This window comes from Zingiber officinale, chromosome 8A, assembly GCF_018446385.1.
Source record: "Zingiber officinale cultivar Zhangliang chromosome 8A, Zo_v1.1, whole genome shotgun sequence".
NCBI lineage: Eukaryota > Viridiplantae > Streptophyta > Magnoliopsida > Zingiberales > Zingiberaceae > Zingiber > Zingiber officinale.
The window spans coordinates 4,658,042-4,679,701 of record NC_056000.1 but is presented as its reverse complement, the minus strand read 5'-3'; the positions used below and the strand labels follow the sequence as shown (position 1 = coordinate 4,679,701).

The 21,660-nt window shown below is 39.4% G+C and overlaps 2 protein-coding genes and 2 long non-coding RNA genes across 4 annotated transcripts; 2 read left to right on the top strand and 2 right to left on the bottom strand.

The window, feature by feature from the left end:
• Nucleotides 1-310: 310 nt before the first annotated feature.
• On the top strand, nucleotides 311-7,669 carry LOC122012035 (kinesin-like protein KIN-7F). The gene is made up of 14 exons (XM_042568481.1): nucleotides 311-468; nucleotides 987-1,237; nucleotides 1,588-1,677; nucleotides 1,753-1,853; nucleotides 1,921-2,034; nucleotides 2,111-2,192; nucleotides 2,275-2,342; nucleotides 2,436-2,501; nucleotides 2,600-2,724; nucleotides 3,188-3,515; nucleotides 3,935-4,039; nucleotides 4,114-4,980; nucleotides 6,726-7,054; nucleotides 7,145-7,669. Exons 2-14 carry the CDS (start codon nucleotides 1,003-1,005, stop codon nucleotides 7,464-7,466), a joined length of 2,832 nt encoding a protein of 943 aa, XP_042424415.1. The 5' UTR covers nucleotides 311-468; nucleotides 987-1,002; the 3' UTR covers nucleotides 7,467-7,669.
• A 353-nt stretch (nucleotides 7,670-8,022) lies between these two features.
• Nucleotides 8,023-8,977, bottom strand: LOC122011550. Its single transcript, XR_006119969.1, has 2 exons — nucleotides 8,527-8,977; nucleotides 8,023-8,373 (listed from the first exon to the last, which is right to left on the bottom strand). It is a non-coding gene; the product is annotated as an uncharacterized LOC122011550 (long non-coding RNA).
• Nucleotides 8,978-10,871: 1,894 nt separating this feature from the next.
• On the top strand, nucleotides 10,872-13,331 carry LOC122011568 (cell number regulator 6-like). The gene is made up of 4 exons (XM_042567951.1): nucleotides 10,872-11,183; nucleotides 11,341-11,455; nucleotides 11,913-12,178; nucleotides 12,856-13,331. Exons 1-4 carry the CDS (start codon nucleotides 11,073-11,075, stop codon nucleotides 13,081-13,083), a joined length of 720 nt encoding a protein of 239 aa, XP_042423885.1. The 5' UTR covers nucleotides 10,872-11,072; the 3' UTR covers nucleotides 13,084-13,331.
• Nucleotides 13,332-13,695: 364 nt separating this feature from the next.
• Nucleotides 13,696-21,636, bottom strand: LOC122012032. Its single transcript, XR_006120093.1, has 4 exons — nucleotides 21,396-21,636; nucleotides 14,613-14,772; nucleotides 14,393-14,492; nucleotides 13,696-14,031 (listed from the first exon to the last, which is right to left on the bottom strand). It is a non-coding gene; the product is annotated as an uncharacterized LOC122012032 (long non-coding RNA).
• Between the last annotated feature and the right edge of the window lie 24 nt (nucleotides 21,637-21,660).

Genomic DNA, 21,660 nt, shown 5'->3' with positions numbered 1-21,660 from the left:
GTTCATCGATTTCTTTTATCAAAAGCTAATTATCATCACTTTATCTCAAAGACAAAAAGAATACATTTTATAATTCCTTTGACTTTGCGTCACGTTAAATAGTGTTCATTGAAGATCGGCTCCTGAATGTGAAGTGCTAAGCACGTCTCCTAATACTAATTAATTTATTTATTATTACGATGAAAACAACAGTTGACCAAATAAATACGAAATCTATCGAATCGAAGAATTAAATGTCGGGGGAGAAAATTGATGAGTATAATTTTTAAAGGTGTTTTAGATGCATTAATCTAATGATTTTTTGGCATCGTAACGGAAGAAAATAACGGCTCTAGGCGAGTGTGGGAGTATTAAAACGCGAGGCAGGAGCGTGGGTGGTTGCTGCTGCTTGTGCGGATCGCAGGGAGGAGGCGGAGGCGACTCTGGTCAGCAGTTCTGCCGGCCGATGCCTGAGACGGCTTTTCTCTGGTAGGATTGGTTATGTTCTTCTTCCAATTGAAAGCCGCATTTGGAAGAAATGTCTTTTGATTCTTTTCTAGCTGAATGCCTGCAATGCTTGCCCTTGACTATGCCCTCCCTGTCTGCTCCCCAGCTGTTCATGTGTCAAATGCCTCTGCTAGTTATTGCCGTAGGTTCTGGCTTATCAGATGCAAGTCCAGATCCCGCTGGAACAAAACCCTATCCAAACACTTTTGTTTTTCTTTTTTGGTAGGACTTGTTTATCTTCTTTAAGCCGGCGTTTGTTCGAGCATAATGATCATAGATTTTGATTTATGGAACCGGAAAATGATGATTTTGGAAAGAAAAATGGATTTCTTTTTTTTTTTTTTTTTGCACTCTTGATCTGTTCCATTTCTTGCAGAAACTCATCACTGATTCTTCAATTTGAGCCAAGAGTGAATTAGGCTAGGGCAATATGTTCTTGTTTGTTCATCGACCACTTGGTGGTTTTGCTTTATATTTGTGGCTTGTTGCAAATCGTGTAGGAGTTAGAGGTGAGGAATGGAGGCGGCTGGCAGAGAGGAGCTGTCTCAGTTGGAGAAGATGGAGCCGGCTGCTGGTGAAAGAGGCGGTGAGAAGGCAGAGAAGATTTTTGTTTCAGTTCGACTGAGGCCTCTGAGTGAGAAGGAGTTGGCGGCCAATGATCCCTGTGATTGGGAGTGCATCAATGATACAACCATCATATTCAGGAACAATCTATCTGAGCGGTCAATGAGTCCAACAGCTTGCACATTTGGTGAGATTGATCTGTTGTTTCTTTTTTTTTCACTTGACACCTCATTTACTTACCAGGTTAACTTGATGTGGTTTTGTGTCACTGATGTATAGGTTTCCCACAGGCCAAAGGCCACGCACATTTCAATTATGAAAAATCTTTGGATAATGCAACTTGATCTCACAATTTAATTTACTATGACATGAATTTTTTGGCTACACAAACTTCTCTATTTCATGAGAATCCATGTAGTATATTAGATAAATATCCTGCCTAATTTTCTTTCAACATGATACTGTTTTGGCTCGGATGACAATAGTAAAGCTCTTTTAAATTAAATTTTGTTTCCACCTTTCACTTCTTTCTAATAGACAGAGTATTTCGAAGTGATTGCACCACCAAACAAGTGTATGAGGAAGGGGCTAAAGAAGTTGCTCTTTCCGTAGTTAGCGGGATTAATTGTAAGTGTACAGTTATATCACTCTGTTTTGCTAGCATATGTTAAAACAAATTTAAAGTTATGTGATTCTTCGCAGCTACTATTTTTGCTTATGGTCAAACAAGCAGCGGGAAAACATACACAATGACTGGCATAACTGAGTACACTGCATTAGACATATATGAATATATACTTAAGGTAATATTGGTTTTACTATGATTGCTCTGATATTCAAGTGGCCCTTCACATTTTGTTCCTTTTGCAGCATCATGAGAGAGCATTTGTGCTGAAGTTTTCAGCAATAGAGATTTACAATGAGGCTGTTAAAGATCTGCTAAGTGCAGATTCTGCTCCCCTTAGGCTTTTAGACGATCCAGAGGTAAAGTTTCTCATCTGGATGTTTGTTTTCACCTCTGATAAATTTGAAGGTGAAAAAAAAAAAATCCTTTTTACAGAAAGGAACAGTAATTGAGAAACTTACAGAGGAAATATTAAAGGACTGGAACCACCTCAAGGCACTCATTTCTGTGTGTGAAGGTAATTTATATAAAATTTGTCAAGGAATATTCCTTATGCTAATTGAAATCTACTTAACCCTCCAAGCATTCGTTTCCATTAGCTCAGAGAAAGATAGGGGAGACCACTCTAAATGAAACAAGCTCCCGATCTCATCAAATTCTCCGTTTGGTCTGTTTTTTCTAGTCTATATAATTTAAACAAAATATGTTTCTGGTTTGGAAGAATCATATTGATATTTCCTGTGGTGTATCAACACTGCAGACCGTTGAAAGTTGTGCACGGGAGTTTCTGGGAAAAGACAACTCTAGCACACTTGTGGCTAGTGTGGTAGGCTGATAGTTTTCATTTTATTCTTTTTATTTTATCATAGTTCATATATGTTAAAGGAAGATTCTTGGTAAGTGTTGTCTGCTTGTTGCATGCAGAATTTTGTTGATCTAGCAGGGAGTGAGCGTGCATCTCAGGCACTTTCTGCTGGTACCAGGCTTAAAGAGGGTTGCCACATAAATCGAAGCTTGCTGACACTTGGATCTGTTATTCGCAAGCTGAGGTTAATCCTTTCTTTGCTTTTTACTTTTGTTGGTATCTATCGATTGAAGCTATTCCTTTTGACATGCTTGATGCATATTTTGAGTTGTTTAAACTGCTTGAGATTTATCATGTTGAACTTCATTGTGTATGGTTTTTCATGCTTATCGACTCACTTTCCTATATTCTGACTTGGCAAGAAAAATTAGTTTTTCTTTTTATTATTTCAAAAAAAAAATTAATCCAAGGGATAAGTCCATGATCAAGTAACAGTGCCTTTGGTGTTCAAGAGGTACTGTCTTCTGTGCATTATCATTATTATGTAAGTGCTTGTCAATGAAATCTTGGATGTGCTAAAATATGTTGGGATTGAAGACACCATTAATTACATTGAACACTCAATGTTTTCTAGAGGTTAAGTGATGATCCATAATTTGTAGATTCTTTTGTTAACTTATAACTATCACTGTAATTGGTGTGCACAGTAAGGGAAGAAATGGGCACATTCCGTATCGGGATTCAAAGCTCACACGGATATTGCAACCATCATTGGGGGGTAATGCAAGGACTGCCATTATTTGCACAATGAGTCCTGCAAGAAGCCATATCGAGCAATCCAGAAACACTCTTCTGTTTGCAAGTTGTGCAAAAGAGGTTGCTACCAGTGCACAAGTGAATATAGTTATGTCAGATAAGGCATTAGTTAAACATTTGCAAAAAGAACTTGCAAGATTGGAGAGTGAAATGAGATATTCAGGAATATATGCCAGCGCTGAAACATTGCTGAGGGAAAAGGATCTTCATATTAAAAAGGCAAGAACTTTTCACTCAAATCTAGAACTCACTTTTCTTATATGATCCATATTTTTTGTACTTCGCTGTATCTTATGTCTATAATTCTTATTTGGTACAAGAATAATTCACTGTTTGGAATCAGTAGCTACATGGTTTTTTTCCCATTCCATTGAGCTCCATAGAGACTATGTTGGTCAATCTAAGATGAATGAAATCTATGTTTCCTGTGAAAAATATGGTTTCTCAATCATTTCTCTTGCTAGGTTTGTCAATCATGTAATTGTTTGACTTGAAAGGGTAGCATTTTGTAATGTTCTATTAACTTAAGAACAAGCCATGTTATATTGCAATCAGGTATTGTGTAATAGAATGATTATGATATTCTCAGCACTCTACAAGTTTAGAAGTCAACTGAAATTATAATCCATATCTTATAGCTGGAGAGTGAGGTAAAGAAGTTGGTCCAACAACGAGATATGGCCCAGTCTCGACTGGAGGATTTTCTGCAAGTTATCCAAAAGGACCCTTCTTCAAGACAATGGGTGACTATTCTTATGTCTGAAAATATCTAATGATACATGTAAGTTCTCTATTTATTTTTTTATTTTCCTCCTAGGATGAGTCAAGCCAAACCCCAGCACTCAATGGAACTTGTATGTGTGATGATTTATTTTCAACATCTGAGCCTTCAGATATTGCTGATCTTTGTAGTGATTCTGGCCCCTCAAAATGTGCGACTTCATACAATCAGTATAAACAAACTGGAAACCAATGTACTCCATCACCAAGACACACAGTTAAAAATCTCGAGTTCATTGAGTCAAATGACAATCAAAGTGAAAAAGAGTTTGAGGAACTTTGTCAGGATGTCCACTGCATTGAAGTGAATGGTGCACTTGTACACAAAGATTCAGAGTCCATGTCGGCAGAAGGAAGCAACAGTCTCCAACAGCTGAGCATCACAACTCCTGAGCATGATGATCTTAATCATGAACCTGAACAACAACCCAATCAAGGATTAACGAATGCAGATCCTGTCACACTGGAACAGCATCTTCAGAATGTAAAGAAGACACTTATCAACCTCGTGAAGGTATATCCAGACGGATCCTCTCCAAGTTCAACATGGCAAGATCAAAGCTTTAGAGGTGTTCCATTAAGTAGAAGTAAAAGTTGTAGAGCAAGAATGACTAGCTCTTCAATTTGGTTCCAAGAAGTTAGTACACCACCTGATATATCTCTGAAAGGATTTCCTGGAAGGCCTGAGGGAGTACAAAAGAAACGACTTGCCTTGGACTTTGGAGATAATAGTAAAGATCTATCAGCAAGTGTATCTCAAATTTCTGTAGATACCACACCATTTAATTTACAGATATTAAACTCAAAAGCTACTTCCAGTATCAAGATGGATAGGTTGGTTGACGACACAGAAGTCAACGAGATGGATGATGTTCATTCTGGAAAAGAATCCACTGATGATCAGGTATGCTCTCCATGCTGAATAAGTATCTAATCATATTCTTTATTGCCATTTTTATTGTTCATTACAGCAATGCTGCAGAGTGCATATCTAATTGTTAGCATATTGTTCTAAGTTGGTTTATCTTTTGCAAACTTACCCTTGAAACTTCTTCTACAAGGGAAATTGATTATAACTATCTAACCTATAATTAGCAAAACATGTTACCAATGTATAATGTTGTACAGCAAAACATGCCAACAACAACAAGGGGAGAGAAAGATAATAATGAAGAAAGAAAAATGTAGTGACAACGTTGGCAAAAATATACTTTTTTTTTTCTGAAAATTTCACTTTAACAATAATATCTAGATCATTAGGTATTAAATTATTTCCCGGGTTCATTGACTGAGTGACTTCATGTGATTTATTTGCTCGTTTAACATAGCTAAAACAAGTTTGAATAGCTCAATTAACAGAAGAATGCAAGTAAGCATAATTTAAATTTGACACATGAGGTTTAATATTCAAGTTTCAGTTAGGCTTATGAAATTTTAAACATGTTAATGTACAGACTAGGTAATATCTCAACTTCATCCAGTAATCCCAAATTGGATATGCTTATTACCTATTTGGATTGGCTTGGGTGAAATTGAGAAGGTTCGCTAATTTTGTAACTTGAGGGCTAAGATCAAATTGAGACCAACAATAACAGAACTATTTTATGAATTAAATAATATTTATTATTATTTATAGCTTATGATGTACAATATAATGTTAAAACTGTAGCATTTTAGATGTGACACAAAGTCCAAACTTACACATCTAACTATCTTCTCTTTTTTTTTTATATATATATCTTTTTTAATCCTTCTGCCTCCAATTTGTCATTGACAACAGACATCACCACTACAGTACCCAAATAGTATGTATATTTGTTAAAAGCCGAAACTTCAACACGTCTCAAGATTTTAAACTGTAGTATTAATACTTATTTTATATTATATTAAATCATAATTTGTTATATTTTGATATCTTTAATAATTACAAATTAATAACATAATATTATAATTCATAATTGTGATGCTTGAACTTTGCTTGTGTTCCGGTACCCATGTTTAAAATTTGGAGATCAAATTTGTTTTGGCACTTGTACTCTAGTGTGAGTAATATTGGGCCATGTAGTGCGGATGAATATTTATAAAATTATAGGCATGAAATGGTTGACTTTATGAGGTGTGATATCTGAATTTGTCAATGACACGGACTTGGAGTTGTTATAGATATGTCAACAAACTGTTCAAATCTTTTCATGGATGTAATGGGGGGATTAACAATGATATTGGTTCACAAAACTTCCCTCTCACCCAATTTGCCCCTCCGAATTAACATTTGCACTGTGGTTAACCATGGCTTCATCTGGACGTATGCTTTGTATAGTGGTACAATGCTGCTCGTGAAAGTGCAGAAGGAAAACGTAACCCCTAAAATTATTTTCAAAAATAGTTCAAGATGGTTGCAACTGGAACAGTTGGCATCTTTCTGAGATTTGCAGTTATTTTATTCTTGCGGTGCTTATATTTTTGAAGGTTTATCATGTAGATTTTTTTCCCCCTTTTTAACATCAAATCTTCACTTCATAGTTTTTTTTTCTGGATGATGAGGAACTTAATTATGGATCATGCTAATGATTAAGTATTTTTAACTAGCCATGCATGTAAACTTCAAGTTGAAACAATTGGTGTAATATAATCTTGCTTTGACGTCAGAAAACTGGAAGGAATTTGGTCCAAGATTTTGAAGCTGAGGACCCTGAGAAGGATCTCAATTTGGCACCAACTCTAGATCCACTGCAGTCTCCTTCTGAATGGCCTAGGGAATTTGAGAAGAAGCAACGAGATATCGTTGCGCTTTGGCATGAGTGTAATGTTTCCTTAGTTCATAGGACTTGCTTTTATTTGCTATTCACAGGCGATCCAACCGACTCTATTTACATGGAAGTGGAATTCAGGAGATTATCCTTTTTAAAGAGCACTTTTGCTCGGCAAAACATTGATGAAGCATTAACTGTTGGTCAGAGTTCCACTTCCACATCAAGGTTACATCAGTTGTGCTACATTTTCAAATTTGTTTTAAGAAATCATAGCCTAATCGATCACTAAGACAAGATTTGTTTCCTCTTGGGCAGTTTAAGATTGCTTCGACGTGAAAGAGACATGCTTTGCAAACAGATGCAGAAGAGTTTGTCTGCAGTGGAAAGAGAGAACCTCTATTGCAAGTGGGGAATTGCATTAGACTCAAAGCAGAGAAGAATGCAGCTTGCTCGGCGCCTATGGTCGGAACCCAAGGACCTAGAACATGTTAGAGAGAGTGCATCGATTGTGGCAAGCTTGATTGGACTTCTAGAGCAAGGGCATGCTCTGAAAGAAATGTTTGGCCTCACATTCTCACCTCAAAAATCTAATCGAAGGTTCTATAGTTGGAGACATGGATTGTCTTATCGGAAGTAAAACACCCAAGTATCTTTTGCTCCTTGGTTTTTGATTTCTGTTAAGAGTTGTAATATATAGATGCAGTTAACAACAGGTCAATGGTATTTGCTGCTAGTTCTTTCCAGTGATGGCAGCATTCCATTGCAGTGATGATAACCAAAGTTAACAGCGAAATGGTCTCTGTTTACTACGTCTTTTATCTAGTTTTTTGTTTTGGAATCTGAACGCTGACTGATGTGCATTGAACTTAATACTGAGTTTGTGTGTGCAATTGACTTGTTCTTGAGGCCTAATTACAGATGAACTTACTGGATGAGTTTTTAATATCCACTTTTATTTAATATTACGGGAACATAGTTTTAATTTCCCTATCAGGTGACGGTTAAGTTATCCTAAAATTAGAACAAGTTTAATTCTATAATTTATTTTGCTATAAATCAACTTTTAGCAAGATAAATTGAATTTTGTTTCATAATTTCATTTGAAAAATATACAGATGCCTGTCGTTCTTGTTCCAAAGCAACCAGAAATTGTCTCATTCATGCGTCTTCAAGGGAAAAGGAACAGTTTGATATATGTAATTCCTCAAGAATCCTATCCCAGGTTTGCAACAAAAAGACGAGGATAGTTATTCAATGATTAGCAACCGAATCAATAACTTTTGAGCAAAGAAAACCATCCTCAACACAAGACATGAATGTTGATGATTGAAAGATGAACCAAGGGAGGCCAAGTACAGACAATTCAAGTACTGATAAAGCGTCGAGTGTTCTAGGGTCCTCGGCAAGCGTAGCCAAGGAAGCACTGTGAGATATCTCGATTGCTCCGAGATGCCAAGCTCAGCCGCGAAGTCATCCTCGCCGCCGCCACCGCGCTGTGGAAAGGAAAGAGAGAGGCACCGCAGCAACCCAGTTCAACGGGAATCCTTCATTGAAAGCCCATATCCAAATCAACGCATGTTGCCGAAGCAGAATAAGACAGTAGACGAAAAGAATCATTTTGGTAAGTAGTTCGCCACAAGATCTTCTATTTTTCAGTCCTAATGGCGATTGAGAAGGTAAAGAACTCCCTTGCTCACCTGGAGAATGAGGGGAAACGGCGGATTTGTTGGGCGGCGAAGGTTCCGGGAGTACGGAGAGGAAGGCGCTGAATCGATCTGAAGAAAAACGACGCAGCCATAGCAAAACTGCTAAAAGAGTAGCACGAAAAGAAAATAAAGAGGTTGAAGCACAAACCAAACCAATTTGGAAGTTTAGGGTTTTTTCTCATCATTTCACTCCGATGCGTGACACATCAGTCACGGAGGAGGGCATCCAACGGTTCCTCCGCAGGAAGCGCAGCCGCAACCCTATTTGGCCCTTCTTCCTGTACGAAAACTCCCACCTTGCCATTTCATCCAGTTTGAATTGCCGCCGTGAGTGTGACCTCCGCCGCCGAAGCGCGAGAAGCCGCAACCCTCGTTGTAAGTGAGTCGGGATCCTCCATCGATTCGACCTGTATGCTGAAGCTTTTGCCTTCCTGATCAGCCGCTTTGCTTAGATTATAGTTGTAGCATTTCCGTGTAAGCAGCCACTGGCGATGCAGCGGAAGAACACGATAGAACACTTTTCGCGCCATTTCAGGTTTACTTTTCGTTGGTGGCCACTTAGCCAGTCACATGGTCATGAAGCACACCTACATGAACTTGTCTGGGCATCTGTTCTTGGAGCACTCGATCAAATGGTGATTCTCGCTTGAGATGCGTCGGCTTTACATTTTATAGATAGTTTTCTGTCAATCATCTTGTTTTCTTGGAAGAAGGGAGATTATTAACTTCTTCTCTCTAGCTGGATGGACGAGGAGAGAAGGATAATTTATCGACCTTCCCAATGTCTTCTATTTTTAGAAAGGGAAAATTTTAATTACCCTGAGGTTTCGAAAATATCAAAACGAACCCCATGGTTTGAGAAACATCAAAAAAAACCCCTGGTATCATATAAATAGTTCGAAGACCCTTACCGATGGAAAAAAAAAGTTAACTGAAATGGTGATAGATTACCGACTAAAATTTATTGGCAATTATACCCTCATAGTCTCTCACCAAAACCTAGTAATCCTCGATCCTCAAATATCCGAATAACTTCACTCTCCCTCTCCCCCTATTTTATTTTATGGGAAGGAATCTTCCTTTATGTGCTAGTCCGTATTTCAAATGTTAAATCATCTGTGATTTACCATGTGAAGGAATCTCTCAATCTTATGCGAAGGAATGAATTTATGAAGAATTTTTCTCCCTAACGAACATTGATTCTGATAATGTTAAGTTGTCAGGATGAGTCTTCTTGTGTACTTTCTCAATTTATCGTAACGGTCAGTGAAAAATTTTTATAGGACCGGATCGATCGTTCCATGTTCGATATTTTCTGACTTGGTTAATCATTTTCATACGCTATTCAACTGTTTAAGACTAGTAGTTATTCATAATTTATATTGTTTATATTGATTTGGGGACAGATTAATAAAAACATTAAGTAAATAAATCATCTTTTACCATCATATGGAGAAACAAATCGAAAGATTTAAAATTTTGAGCTACTAGATTTTCGGTGAAAAGAAGATACGCTCGTTGAATGTATTTAACGCATTAATGTAGGATATGAAATGGTATTGGAAAATTAATTTGAAACGGGTTGATTCTACGAGGTAGGTGGTGGTTGAAGTGATTTCAAATGGTATTGGAGAATTAATTTCAATGGGGTTTAATTGTAAATAAGGTTTTAAAGGTTATGACTCTATCTCATTACAGTAAGGATACGTTTGGTTGAGGGTTATTCTTGATAACCTTGGTTATTCATTCAAAGTTATCAACAAAAATCTTATTTGATTTAGATAATCGATGATTCTCCAGTTGTGTTCCATGCCCGACACGTCAACAAAAGAGACATGCAACCAAGAATTGAAAAACCTTGAAAAACTGAGATTTTTTCTTGATTCCGTGGTTAATAATTTTTTTTACCTAAATAATCAGAATATGACCAGCCAGAATACATATATGCATGTATATATAAGAGTATTTTAGTAATATCATATTTATATATTAATTATATGTATGTATATATACGTATTATAATTAAAATATAGAGATTTTATACTGACTAACAAAATTTACTGTTCCAGTAATATGCTATTCATGTATGAGCGAATTATGGAAGGAAAAGGGTTGATTTTATAGGTGTTGGTGTCATCGAGAACCTTTCAAGAAAAGGGTTGATTTTTTAGTCTTTTAATAATTTTGGTCAGTGGACTCTGTTGCCAGTTTGGCCCGGGGTTTGTGATGTTTCCCAAACGACGGGGTTTGTTTTGAAGTTTTCCTAAACTTCAGGTGGTAATTGAAAATTTCCCTTTTAGAAAAGAGAAGTTTGAAACTGATCCGGCTTCAGAGGATGATGATTACCGCAAACGTGGCCGGTGATTAGCCTCTCCGTGGCCGGTGATCATCCACTCCGTCCGAAATCCAAACCATCCTCCTCCCACATTTCCGGATCCTATGCTGGTGCTACTCCGCGATTCGTTGGTGTTCGTCAATTTCCTCGTTCTCAGTTTCTTTCCCCGGAGCGCCATTTGGTCCCTGTTCTTTCCCTGAAGATGTCAGACGAGCCGGTCTCATCGAGGTACGTGAAGCTCACCAAGGATCAGGATGCTCCATTGGAGGAGATCCTCCCTGGAGAGCTGAATCAGCCAGTTCATGTTCCCCAGGTTAGGGTTGTAAAACCAGACTATCCTTTGATAGGAGCTGGATTTTGTTGTTTTTTTTTTTTTTTTTGGTTTTCATGTTTTGGATTTTGGACGCAACTTCATATTTAGATCGATCTATGCAATATAATAGCGCGTGTGCCTGCTTTTCTTCGGGCAGTTGGAGGTTCGACGATGCATCGAGTGCGGGCAGCCCCTTCCCGAAAGCTATGAGCCACCTGCTGATGAAGCTTGGACGACTGGAATTTGTGGCTGTTCTGAGGATCCGGAGAGCTGTAAGTGCTCTCATTAGTTCATGATTCTTTGTTGAAAACAAACGCAAAAAAAAACTGTTTTTTATATAACTTTCATATGTTTTCAAAATCTAGAAGGAAAACTAGAATCATTTTCAAAAGAAAGTGAAAATTTAGTGGCTAAATGAAACTCCCCGATTCTTATTTGGTTGTTGAGTTGTTTTGATCCCTATCTGCTCTTTTGCTCGTTACAACATTGAACTGACCATAGAATGAAGAACAATACACCTAAGGGAAATTTTCAATCTTTTATCCCCTCAGATTTTACCTTTTTTATATACCTTGTGCCACCTTTGGAAGGGATACTTTGTAGTTCTATCATTATATCATCATGATATTCTATTCAAAAGATTGTGATTGCTAAATACGGGTTTCTGCTCATTATATTGTCTAATATGGACAGTGTCATAATTTTGTCTGAGGCCATTTTGTATGATAGGTTGGACAGGACTTTTATGTCCTTGTGTCTTGTTTGGGCACAATGTTGAGACGCTTTATGAAGATATTCCATGGACAAGTCCTTGTACATGTCATGCTATCTGTGTTGAAGGTGGTATTTTACTTGGAGCCGCTACAGCACTTTTCCATGGCATTGACCCAAAAACATCATTTTTGATTGGAGAAGGATTAGTATTTTCATGGTGGATGTGTGGTGTCTATACTGGTATATTTAGACAATCACTGCAAAAGAAATACCATCTCAAGGTGAATTCTTGTTCTTCCTTTTCTACTATTTTGTTATTTACCATTTAGAGATCTTACACGCAAGAAATTCATTTTAACATCTGATTTTTTCTTGTTTGTGAGTTTTTAATGCATCATCTTATAGCATTGCACCGCTGAAAGATTATAAATGGTCTGCTAACAGGAACTTCATCCAACCCTGATTATTTCATCCTCTCCTCTACTATCAGTCGGTTTTTTTTTTTCAAAAGTTCCTTGGTATGAGCCATTAATTTAATTTCCCTATTAAGGATTCACAAATACAAAAGTTGGTGATTTATTGTTACACTGATCTTCTAACATTTCAACTTTCAAGCTTTAGGTATCCAGTCCTAAATTACTTGGACATTGAACAAGCGATAAAGTAGTTGGTTCATATACCTTAAATATGGACCTAGTTGTAAGAGAAACCAAGTTAGGTTCCTTTGAGATGCCATTTGGCTTTTATCTACTTTATATTGACTTACTAGATCATCAGAACATTGTAGGCATAATATTTCACAAACTGCTGTTACTAGCCTGCATTCGACTGTCTTATATTTGACTAGCTTGTATGTTTTATCTGCTGATTGTATTGTGCACAGATGCTCGCTGCCTACATCTAGCTTTGTTTGAGTAATATTCTTCATTCTAAGTCTCTTTTCTTTTTGTGATTACAGGACTCTCCGTGTGACTCTTGCATGGTCCATTGTTGTATGCATTGGTGTGCTATCTGCCAGGAGCACCGTGAGATGAAGGGCCATTTGTCCGATAGCATTGCTCCAATGACTGTTGTTAACCCGCCGCCTGTGCAGGAAATGAGCACTAGTATCTCTGGAGTTCCAGAGACTGCTCCCCAGCACAATCAACATGCAGAGAATTCAAACAAGAGCATTATAGTTCAGTAGGATTCCATATACGCCCGTTTGAGAACCAGAGGCATGAGTAACAAACACGGGATGCCAATTTTGTTTTTGTGGTTTCTGATTGAACTTAGGATTTTATCTCCATGATAGATGCTGACCTCTGTAGCACCAAAATAGTGTTTCTTAAACCATGCAGCCATGATCAGAGCTCAGACTCTGCATCTGGTAAATTATGTCCATCTTCAACTTTTGGTTTGATGATTCAACATTTTGCACTTTTAATGAGCCCATTTTTATGCTTGCAGTCCTCACTTTTTGAGGTTATACTAGTTGCTGTATCGTATGGTGGAGATGTATCTATTTTTTTTTCCGTAGACCAAAATTTTGTGGTGTGATTGTCTGTTAGCTTGTTATGTGGGCTTTACTTTCTATAATTTGTTTAATTGGAGAGTTAGAATGTTTTTTGTGAGTCCTATGAAAGAAAATTGAATGGAAAGAATTAGCAATGAAAAACTGAGTTACTTTTTTGTTTAGGCTTTTTATCATAACGTCGAAGAAATCTGCCTTCATCTATAAACTAATCTTTCAAGTTTGCTAAAGAACTTATTTGGGTCCACGCCATATATGTACTCATGAGAAACATGGATACGTTCATTTTTAAATACAAAACAAATATTGATCCGAGTAAATAGTTCAAATGAGATACACAAACTTCTGTTTGATGAAATAATAGCTACATAACAAATCGAATGTAATTAAAAAATGCGTACGATAACCAAGTTTCAGTAACAACTCTAGAAAAAAAACGTTTGTGATGTTTTGAACCAATCGTTGTGGACTTGTGGTTGAGCAGCCAGTCACTGATAATGCATGCTAACTCAGCTAAAGGATTCTATCCTGAAGATCGTAGATAAGGCTGGAAGCAATGGAAGTCAATTTCTTGCCAGTCTCCCCGGCAATGTTCGTGAGGGAAGATAAATCCTCAGACGCCTAAAAATGCATAGGACACATGATGTAAATCAAGAGACGACATATTCCAGGCAAGGATGACACTTTTAACCAAATGCCTAATAGCCTAATCGCCAATTTGATAACCACAAGCAGTGTTTTCAAAACTGGACTCGAATAGCAAGGTCATTGGATCGATAATTTCCAGTTAAACTAGCTGGAAAACAAAGAACCAAGGCAACCGGTTCACCAACTAGTCAATTTTAAAAGCATTGCTAATGAGACCATCAGAAATGAAACTTATGAAGTTTCTTAAGATGGAAAGCAATCCAATGAAAATCACCCATGAGCATCTCATGAACAATTAATCGGAAAATTGAATAAAACATCTATAACAGTAGACCTGGAAAGAGACGGTTGATGAGATCTGCAGTAGCAAAAGCTAGATCAGGATCTTATGTGCCATTACCAAACAGATCGGCATTTGAAATGGCTTTGGAGTCCTATGTAAATAAAAAAAAACATGGAAACACTTTCAAAATATAATAATAGCAAAAACACAGCAAATTACTACTCAGCATTGGCTCATAAATAAATCTACGAAAGTTAGTGCCACACTCAACTTTGACACAAATTATGGTTGTAAATTGCACATACTGACACTGTGAACCTTTGCAGCGTCCTGTGCGTCTCATTCTCACTACTTGTTTTGTTTTCTCCAAAGAACTGTGCTGAAGAAATTAACTTGGCATTCGAGAATTTCTGCCTTGCCTCATTACTTTCCTATTGAAGATCAAAATAAAAGTTAACCATATTTCAAAATAGAAAATAGCAACATAATGAGCAACGGATTAAAGTGTTCAAAAAGAATATAGCAACTACAGTCAAATGCAAAATAACATATCGAATGGGCTCAAGCTTAAAGCTTAAAAAACAAACAATCATTCAGTTTAAGATATAAAGTACTGCAGTATGCAGATATTCTGTTTGTAATTTGCCTTGCATGGTTAGGACAAAAAGTCATGAACTCAAAACCCTAACCAAATGCAGGATGATACGGTTAGTAAGGTGGGACCCCCGAAGTTGAATTCAACGCTAAGAAAGTCGACTGATGTGACGGTCAAAGTCAAAAAGGGGTCAACTCTTAGATCATATCGATGTCATACTAAAATGAGTTCAGTGTCACCATCGAGTGCTCTAGCCAATCGAATCAAAGGGTCGGCCGGATACGCTAGGCACATTGCTCGACTGGACTGAACTTTATATTCAAGTATAGAGGTTGAATGCAAGATGAATTCCCGACATAAAATCCGACCGGACATTTTATCCGAACAGATGTTGAATCCCCAATATAAACCCGGTTGACTTAAAGGCCGGTTCGACTTACGGGTCCAGCTCCCCACTTCTCATGAGCATAACTTCTAGCATATAGCCGGTCAGCTCCAGCGCCAATCAGGCATCCGGGGCACAGTTCCTCATATGAGCATGACTCCTAATCTACAGCTATTCGACTGAGAGCCGGTCAGACTCTCTTTAGAAGAAAGCATGGTCAGAGAATCGTAACAATCTCTTAGAGAATATGCCATAATCTTGACATATACATACAATGGAACCATCTTCCAACCAAGGGGAAGCTACCGTACATCCTTCACTACCCGACTATCCTGACACCGGACATTCTCTGTCGCCTCATAAATTGCAGAGTTTATGAGGGACGATATAAAAAGGGATTCTTTCCGTTGGGGAGAGGTGGAGGTACGCGAGATCTTGCTACCACAGTTCATCATTGTTCTACTATTCATCGCCTTCTTCATTTTGCTTGGCTATTGTTCTAACTTGAGCATCGGAGTGCTTAAGCCAAGAACCCCTTCTCTGCCTGGTGACTAATACTTCCTTCTCCCGATTGTTATCTTTACTTGCAGGCTCGCTCGGTGTCACCTTACTTCAGCTCACAGACTTCACACAATCAACATCCAAGCCACCTCGACGCCATCCCAAAGTCGGCGTGCCATCTTCCCCACTTTCAAATAAGATCAAATTTGGCGTCATCTGTAGGAACTTCGCATGAATTTGAAACACGAAAATAGAAGAGGTTGGACGACTCACCATCGTCACCTTATCACAAGAAGACTTGGAGTTCCTAATAATGGTCCAAGTGCAAAAGTTACTGCAGCAACAGCAACAAGCAGCATCCAGGGATTCTTTACCAAACGACCCAACTGCATCGATGATGGACCCTCATACTGAAAGATGGACCCGAGTAAAAGGCCCAACTGGGTTCCGACCGATTCCTCCACCAACAGCTGGCTTTAAGCAAGCACCTGCACAGCCGATCAATCTTCCGTGCATACCCCCGTCTCCGATAGCATATGACCGAGCCGTGTTTCGTACGCCTTGGGTCAAGCAGAGAAGCCCTAAGGATCATCTCCTGAGAACGCACCCACTCGGGACATCCGAAGGGGGAAAGCTCCTATGGCTAGTAGCTCCCCCGAGCGGATAAGTATGTCATTTTCCCAAGAGATTTTGGGAGATAAGCTTCCGAATCATTTCCGCCATTAGCGATCTGAGAGCATGGTGGAGCGACCAACCCAAAGGACTATCTACTCAAATTTGAGAACGCATCCATCCTCCATCAATACACGGATGGAATTAAGCCCCAAGCGTTCCTTACCATCCTTTCCGAGTCGGGTCGACACAATGATGATTCAGCTAGCTCCCGGCTAAGTCCATTTGTTACTTCAAAGATTTTCGCAAAGCCTTCATGCACCACTTTGTTAGTAGCAGGAGGTATCAAAATGCCAACTTGAGTCTGTTCACGCTCAAGCAAGGGGCCAAAGAATCCCTGCAAGTATACATCAGGCGATTCAACTAAGCGATGCTAAATGTTTCGTCCTCCACTTCCGAGATATTAATAAGCGATTTCTTCCAAGACCTTTCAGAAGAGAATTATTCCGAGCCCTCGTTAGAAAGCCCCCAACGGGCTTCGACGACCTGCAAGGGAAAGTGGTCAAATACATTAATGCAGGAGAAGCCCAGGTCGTCCAAAAGAAGGTGATTGTCCTAGCTCCGATCGGTCAAGCTGGTCGGAAACCACTACCACCTCCAAACGCCCTAGAAACTCCTTCCACCAGTCCGGGAAGAAAGAGCAATGCGGGAAGTGAATCAGTCACTACCTGAAAGGTACAGATATTTTTGTGACTACCATCAATCTCCTCATCATGCTACCAGTGAATGTCATCAGTATGCCAAGAGGCTTCGTCAAATGTCTGAATCAGGAGAAGCGAATAAAGGATTATGCTCACTCTCCTCTCAACTATCTCCTTCAAAAATATAGTAGGAAGGGTCGGGCATACGCTCAAAGGAAATAATCGATCGATAAATTCAAGGATCAAAACATCCGAGCGGTATCTTCACGTGAAGTCTGACTAGCATCCCCAAACACATGTCGATCGACAGTAATCAAAATGGACAACATCCAACTAGCAAGTCAAATCCGATAGATAGCTTCGAAACAACTCCAATGGTAGGAATGCCCCGACTGGTAGCTCAGCCATACATAACGGTTTATCCGTCCTTATCTAACAACTTGAGATTATCCGCTTAAGCCAACCCGACAGATAAGTCTAAAATTTGAATTTTATATTTTAAAATTCAAAATATATCTCTATCTTTCACATAGTAAAAATTCTAGGGCATTCAAGTCATACACCGTGCCTCCTCAATTCTCGAAGGCATTTAGGTCATACACCGTGCCTCTTCAAGTTCTCCAAGGTATCCAGGTCATACACCATGCCTCTAAGCTCCAAGGCATCTGGATCATACACCGTGCCTTCAAGCTCCAAGGCATTTAGGTTATACACTGTGCTTCCACTCTCGGTCATACACAATGCCCCCATTCTCAAAGGCATTCGGGTCATACACCGTGCCTCCAGACTCTCGTGTCGACCTGCCAAGTTATAAGCGAGTTTGCTCTCGCGTTTGTTCCAGACTCTCATGTCGACCGACCAAGTTATAAGCGAACATGCCCTCACGCTCATGTTCTAAGGCATTCAGGTCATACACTGTGCCTCCACTCTTTAAGGCATACAGGTCATACACTGTGCCTCTAGACTCTCGTGCCGACCAATGAGTTATAAGCAAGTCTGCTCTCGCGTCCAAGTCCCAAACTCTCGTGTCGTACGACCGAGTTATAAGCGAGCTTGTCCTCGCGCCTGTTCCAGACTCTAATGCAGCTCGGCTGAATTATAAGCGAGCCCGCTCTCGCGCCCAAGTCTCACACTCTCGTAGCGCTCGACTGAGTTATAAGCGAGCATACCCTCACGCCCATGTTCCAAGGCATTCAGGTCATAAACTATGTCTCAACTCTCCAAGGCATTCGGGTCATACATTGTACCTCCAGACTTTTGTGCCGACTGGCCAAGTTATAAGCAAGCTTTCTCTCGCGCCAAAGTGTCAGACTCTTATATCGTACGACTGAGTTATAAGCGAGTTTACCCTCACACCTATTCCAGACTCTTGTGTCGCTCGACTGAGTTATAAGTGAGTCTACTCTCACACCCAAGTTCCACACTCTCGTGTCGCTAAGCCAAGTTATAAGCGAGCATGCCCTCGCGCCTATGTTCTAAGGTATTTAGGTCATATAATGTGACTCCGCTCTCTAAAGCATTAGGGTCATACATTGTGCCTCCAGACTCCCATGTCGACAGGCCGAGTTATAAGCGAGCCTACTCTCGTGCCTGTCCCAGACTCTCATGTCGACCTACCGAGTTATAAGCGAGCATACCCTCGTGCCCATGTTCCAAGGCATTCATGTCATGCCTCCACTCTCTAAGGTATTTGGGTCATACACCATGCCTCTAGACTCTCGTGTTGACTGGCCGAATTATAAGTGAGCATGCTCTCGTGTCCAAGTCCTAGACTCTCGTGTCATACGATCGGCCGAGTTATAAGCAAGTCTGCTCTTTCGCCCAAATCTCATACTCTCGTATCGTACGACTGAGTTATAAGCGAGCTTGTCCTCGCGCCTGTTCCAGACACTCGTACCGCTTGGCTAAGTTATAAGCGACAAGCGAGCTTGCCCTCTCGCCTATCCCAAACTCTCATGTCACTCGACCAAGTTATAAGCGAACTTGTCCTCGCGCCTATTCTCAACTCTTACCATAATTATAACTATTCGAATGGACAATGCTCCTAGCATAAAACTCAAACGACAGAAATAGGACCGAGTGTGTCTAAGCCAATGACACTAAAGAACATAAGTGTTTAGTTAGTCGAGCTTGTAATTTCATTTGACTAGACTTGAAAGGGAGGCTAGTGATACAACGAGTAAGGTGGGACCCCCGAAGTTGGGTTCAACGCCAAGAAAGTCGGCTGATGTGGCAATGAAGGTCAAGAAGGGGTCAACTCTCGGGTCGTATCGATGTCATGGTGAAATGAGTCCAGTATCACCACCGAGTGCTCTGGCCGATCGGACCAAAGGGCAGGCTGGATACACTAGGTACATTCCTCGGGTGGACCGAACTCTATATTCAAGTATAGCGGTCGAGTGCAAGATGAACCCCTGACATAAAATCCTACCAAACAGAATTTTCCGAGCAAATGTCGAATCCCCAACATAAACCTGGTCGACTTAAAGGCTAGTCGGACTTACAGAGCCAGCTCCCCACTTCTCTTGACCATAACTCGTAAAATATAGCCAATCGGACATCTAGGGCACAACTCCAAAGCATCTAGGTCAGTGCCTCCAAGCTCCAAGGCATTTAGGTCATACACTGTGCCTCCACTCTCCAAGGCATTCGGGTCATACACCGTGCCTCCAGACTCTCGTGCCGACCGATCGAGTTATAAGCGAATCCTTAGAGAGTGATGATATCCGGATCGCAAATCAATCCTAGAATACACTGCTGTACCTCTGAGCTGATCAAACAAATCCTCGATCCGTGGTAAGGAGTACTTATTTCTGACGGTCACGACATTCAGCTATCTATAATCACGCACAACCTCAGAGTACCATCTTTTTTCTTGACAAACAATACCGGAGAACCCCACGAAAATACACTAGGGTGAATAAATCCCCTGTCCAATAACTCCTGGAGTTGGACCTTTAGCTCGTCCAACTCTTTCGGGTCATACGGTAAGGAGCTTTCGATGCTGGCACGATCCCCGGAATCAGCTCAATAGCAAACTCCACTTACCTTCGGGGAGGCAAACCTGGTAACTCATCTAGAAACACATTCGGATACTCTCGGACCGCTGGAACGTCTGAGAGCTGAGTACTCCCGCTGTTGTCAACATTAATTAATGACAAAAGAAATCCCTAACAACCATGCGACAACTGCTTCTGAGCCTGAATCGCAGAAATGATCGATATGTCATCATCCCTAGTGAAATTTCACGAGGGTTGGTTCGGAGGTCGGAATGTGACCACCCTCGTTTGCCAATCAACCGTGGCATGATATGCAGACAGCCAATCCATGCCAAGGATAATGTCGAACTCGACCATTTGCAGTACTAATAAATCAACCATGAGTATCATATTGTCAAAATCTAACGAGCAACCTCTAACCTCCTGAGTGACGTCCAATGTATCACCGGACGGTAGGGAGACGATCAGTCGATGCGGTCTAAGGGTTGGTAGTCTACCAATCTCCCTCATAAATGCACAAGAAGTCTCATCAGGTTCATGAATACGACAATCATAACTAGTAAGATTTGTCAATATAGATGTATTGAGATCTGGCTAACATTCTATACAACTTTATTATATAGGTTTGCTAGATTAAATCAATCTTACCCTATTAAGCAATAATTTACAGTAAAGTTAATTAATTAACCAATTAACATGTTTGGAAGAGTTTAATTTATAGTTATTATTATTATTATTATATATTTATTATTTTTTTTTAATTTTTTTTTCAGTTTTCCTCCATAAGTAAAAGGCTATCATCCGATTTCATTCTCAGGGTGATTCATTACGTCCTATTTTCCTATTGGATAACATGTTCCCTTAATGTTGATATTTGTTCTCATATCAGAAGAAAATAATAACCTAAACTACATTTATTCCGCAAACTAAATCCATCGACAATGTCAAGCTATGTAAGTATGTTTACTTAGTTGATCCTGATAATAGTGAACTTTTGTTACCAAATCAGTATCTACCACAGCCACGCACACGGGAAAAGATGATATAATATGTTCTCATGATAACCTAGTACATCCTGATGAAAATTTAGAAAATAGTCAAAGCTGACAATATGAATCTTGGTACTGAAACCTCAAATGTGATTGTTTTTTATTTAGAATTGCACTAATTGTATAAGTTACCAATAAGTTTTGCCAAAAAGGAAAATATTATTACCTAGGTATTAATACGAGTACCAAAATTATAAAATTAATCATTTTACCTATTTGTCGTCTGGAGATGTTCCGTCACTGCCAAGTCTCCAAAAATGACCTTTCCTTGACGAGGTCAAATAATACCTTGAAATTTCGAAACAAAAAAATCGACGAAAATCCGTATAAATCCAAAAATACCCAAATTGACTCGCAAAATCGGGCTCTGATACCAAATAAATTAGTATCAGATTAACTCGAAAATCCAAAACACGAAAAACATGCATCATAAACCTACTCTGATACCAAATAAATTTGTATCAGATTAACTCAAAA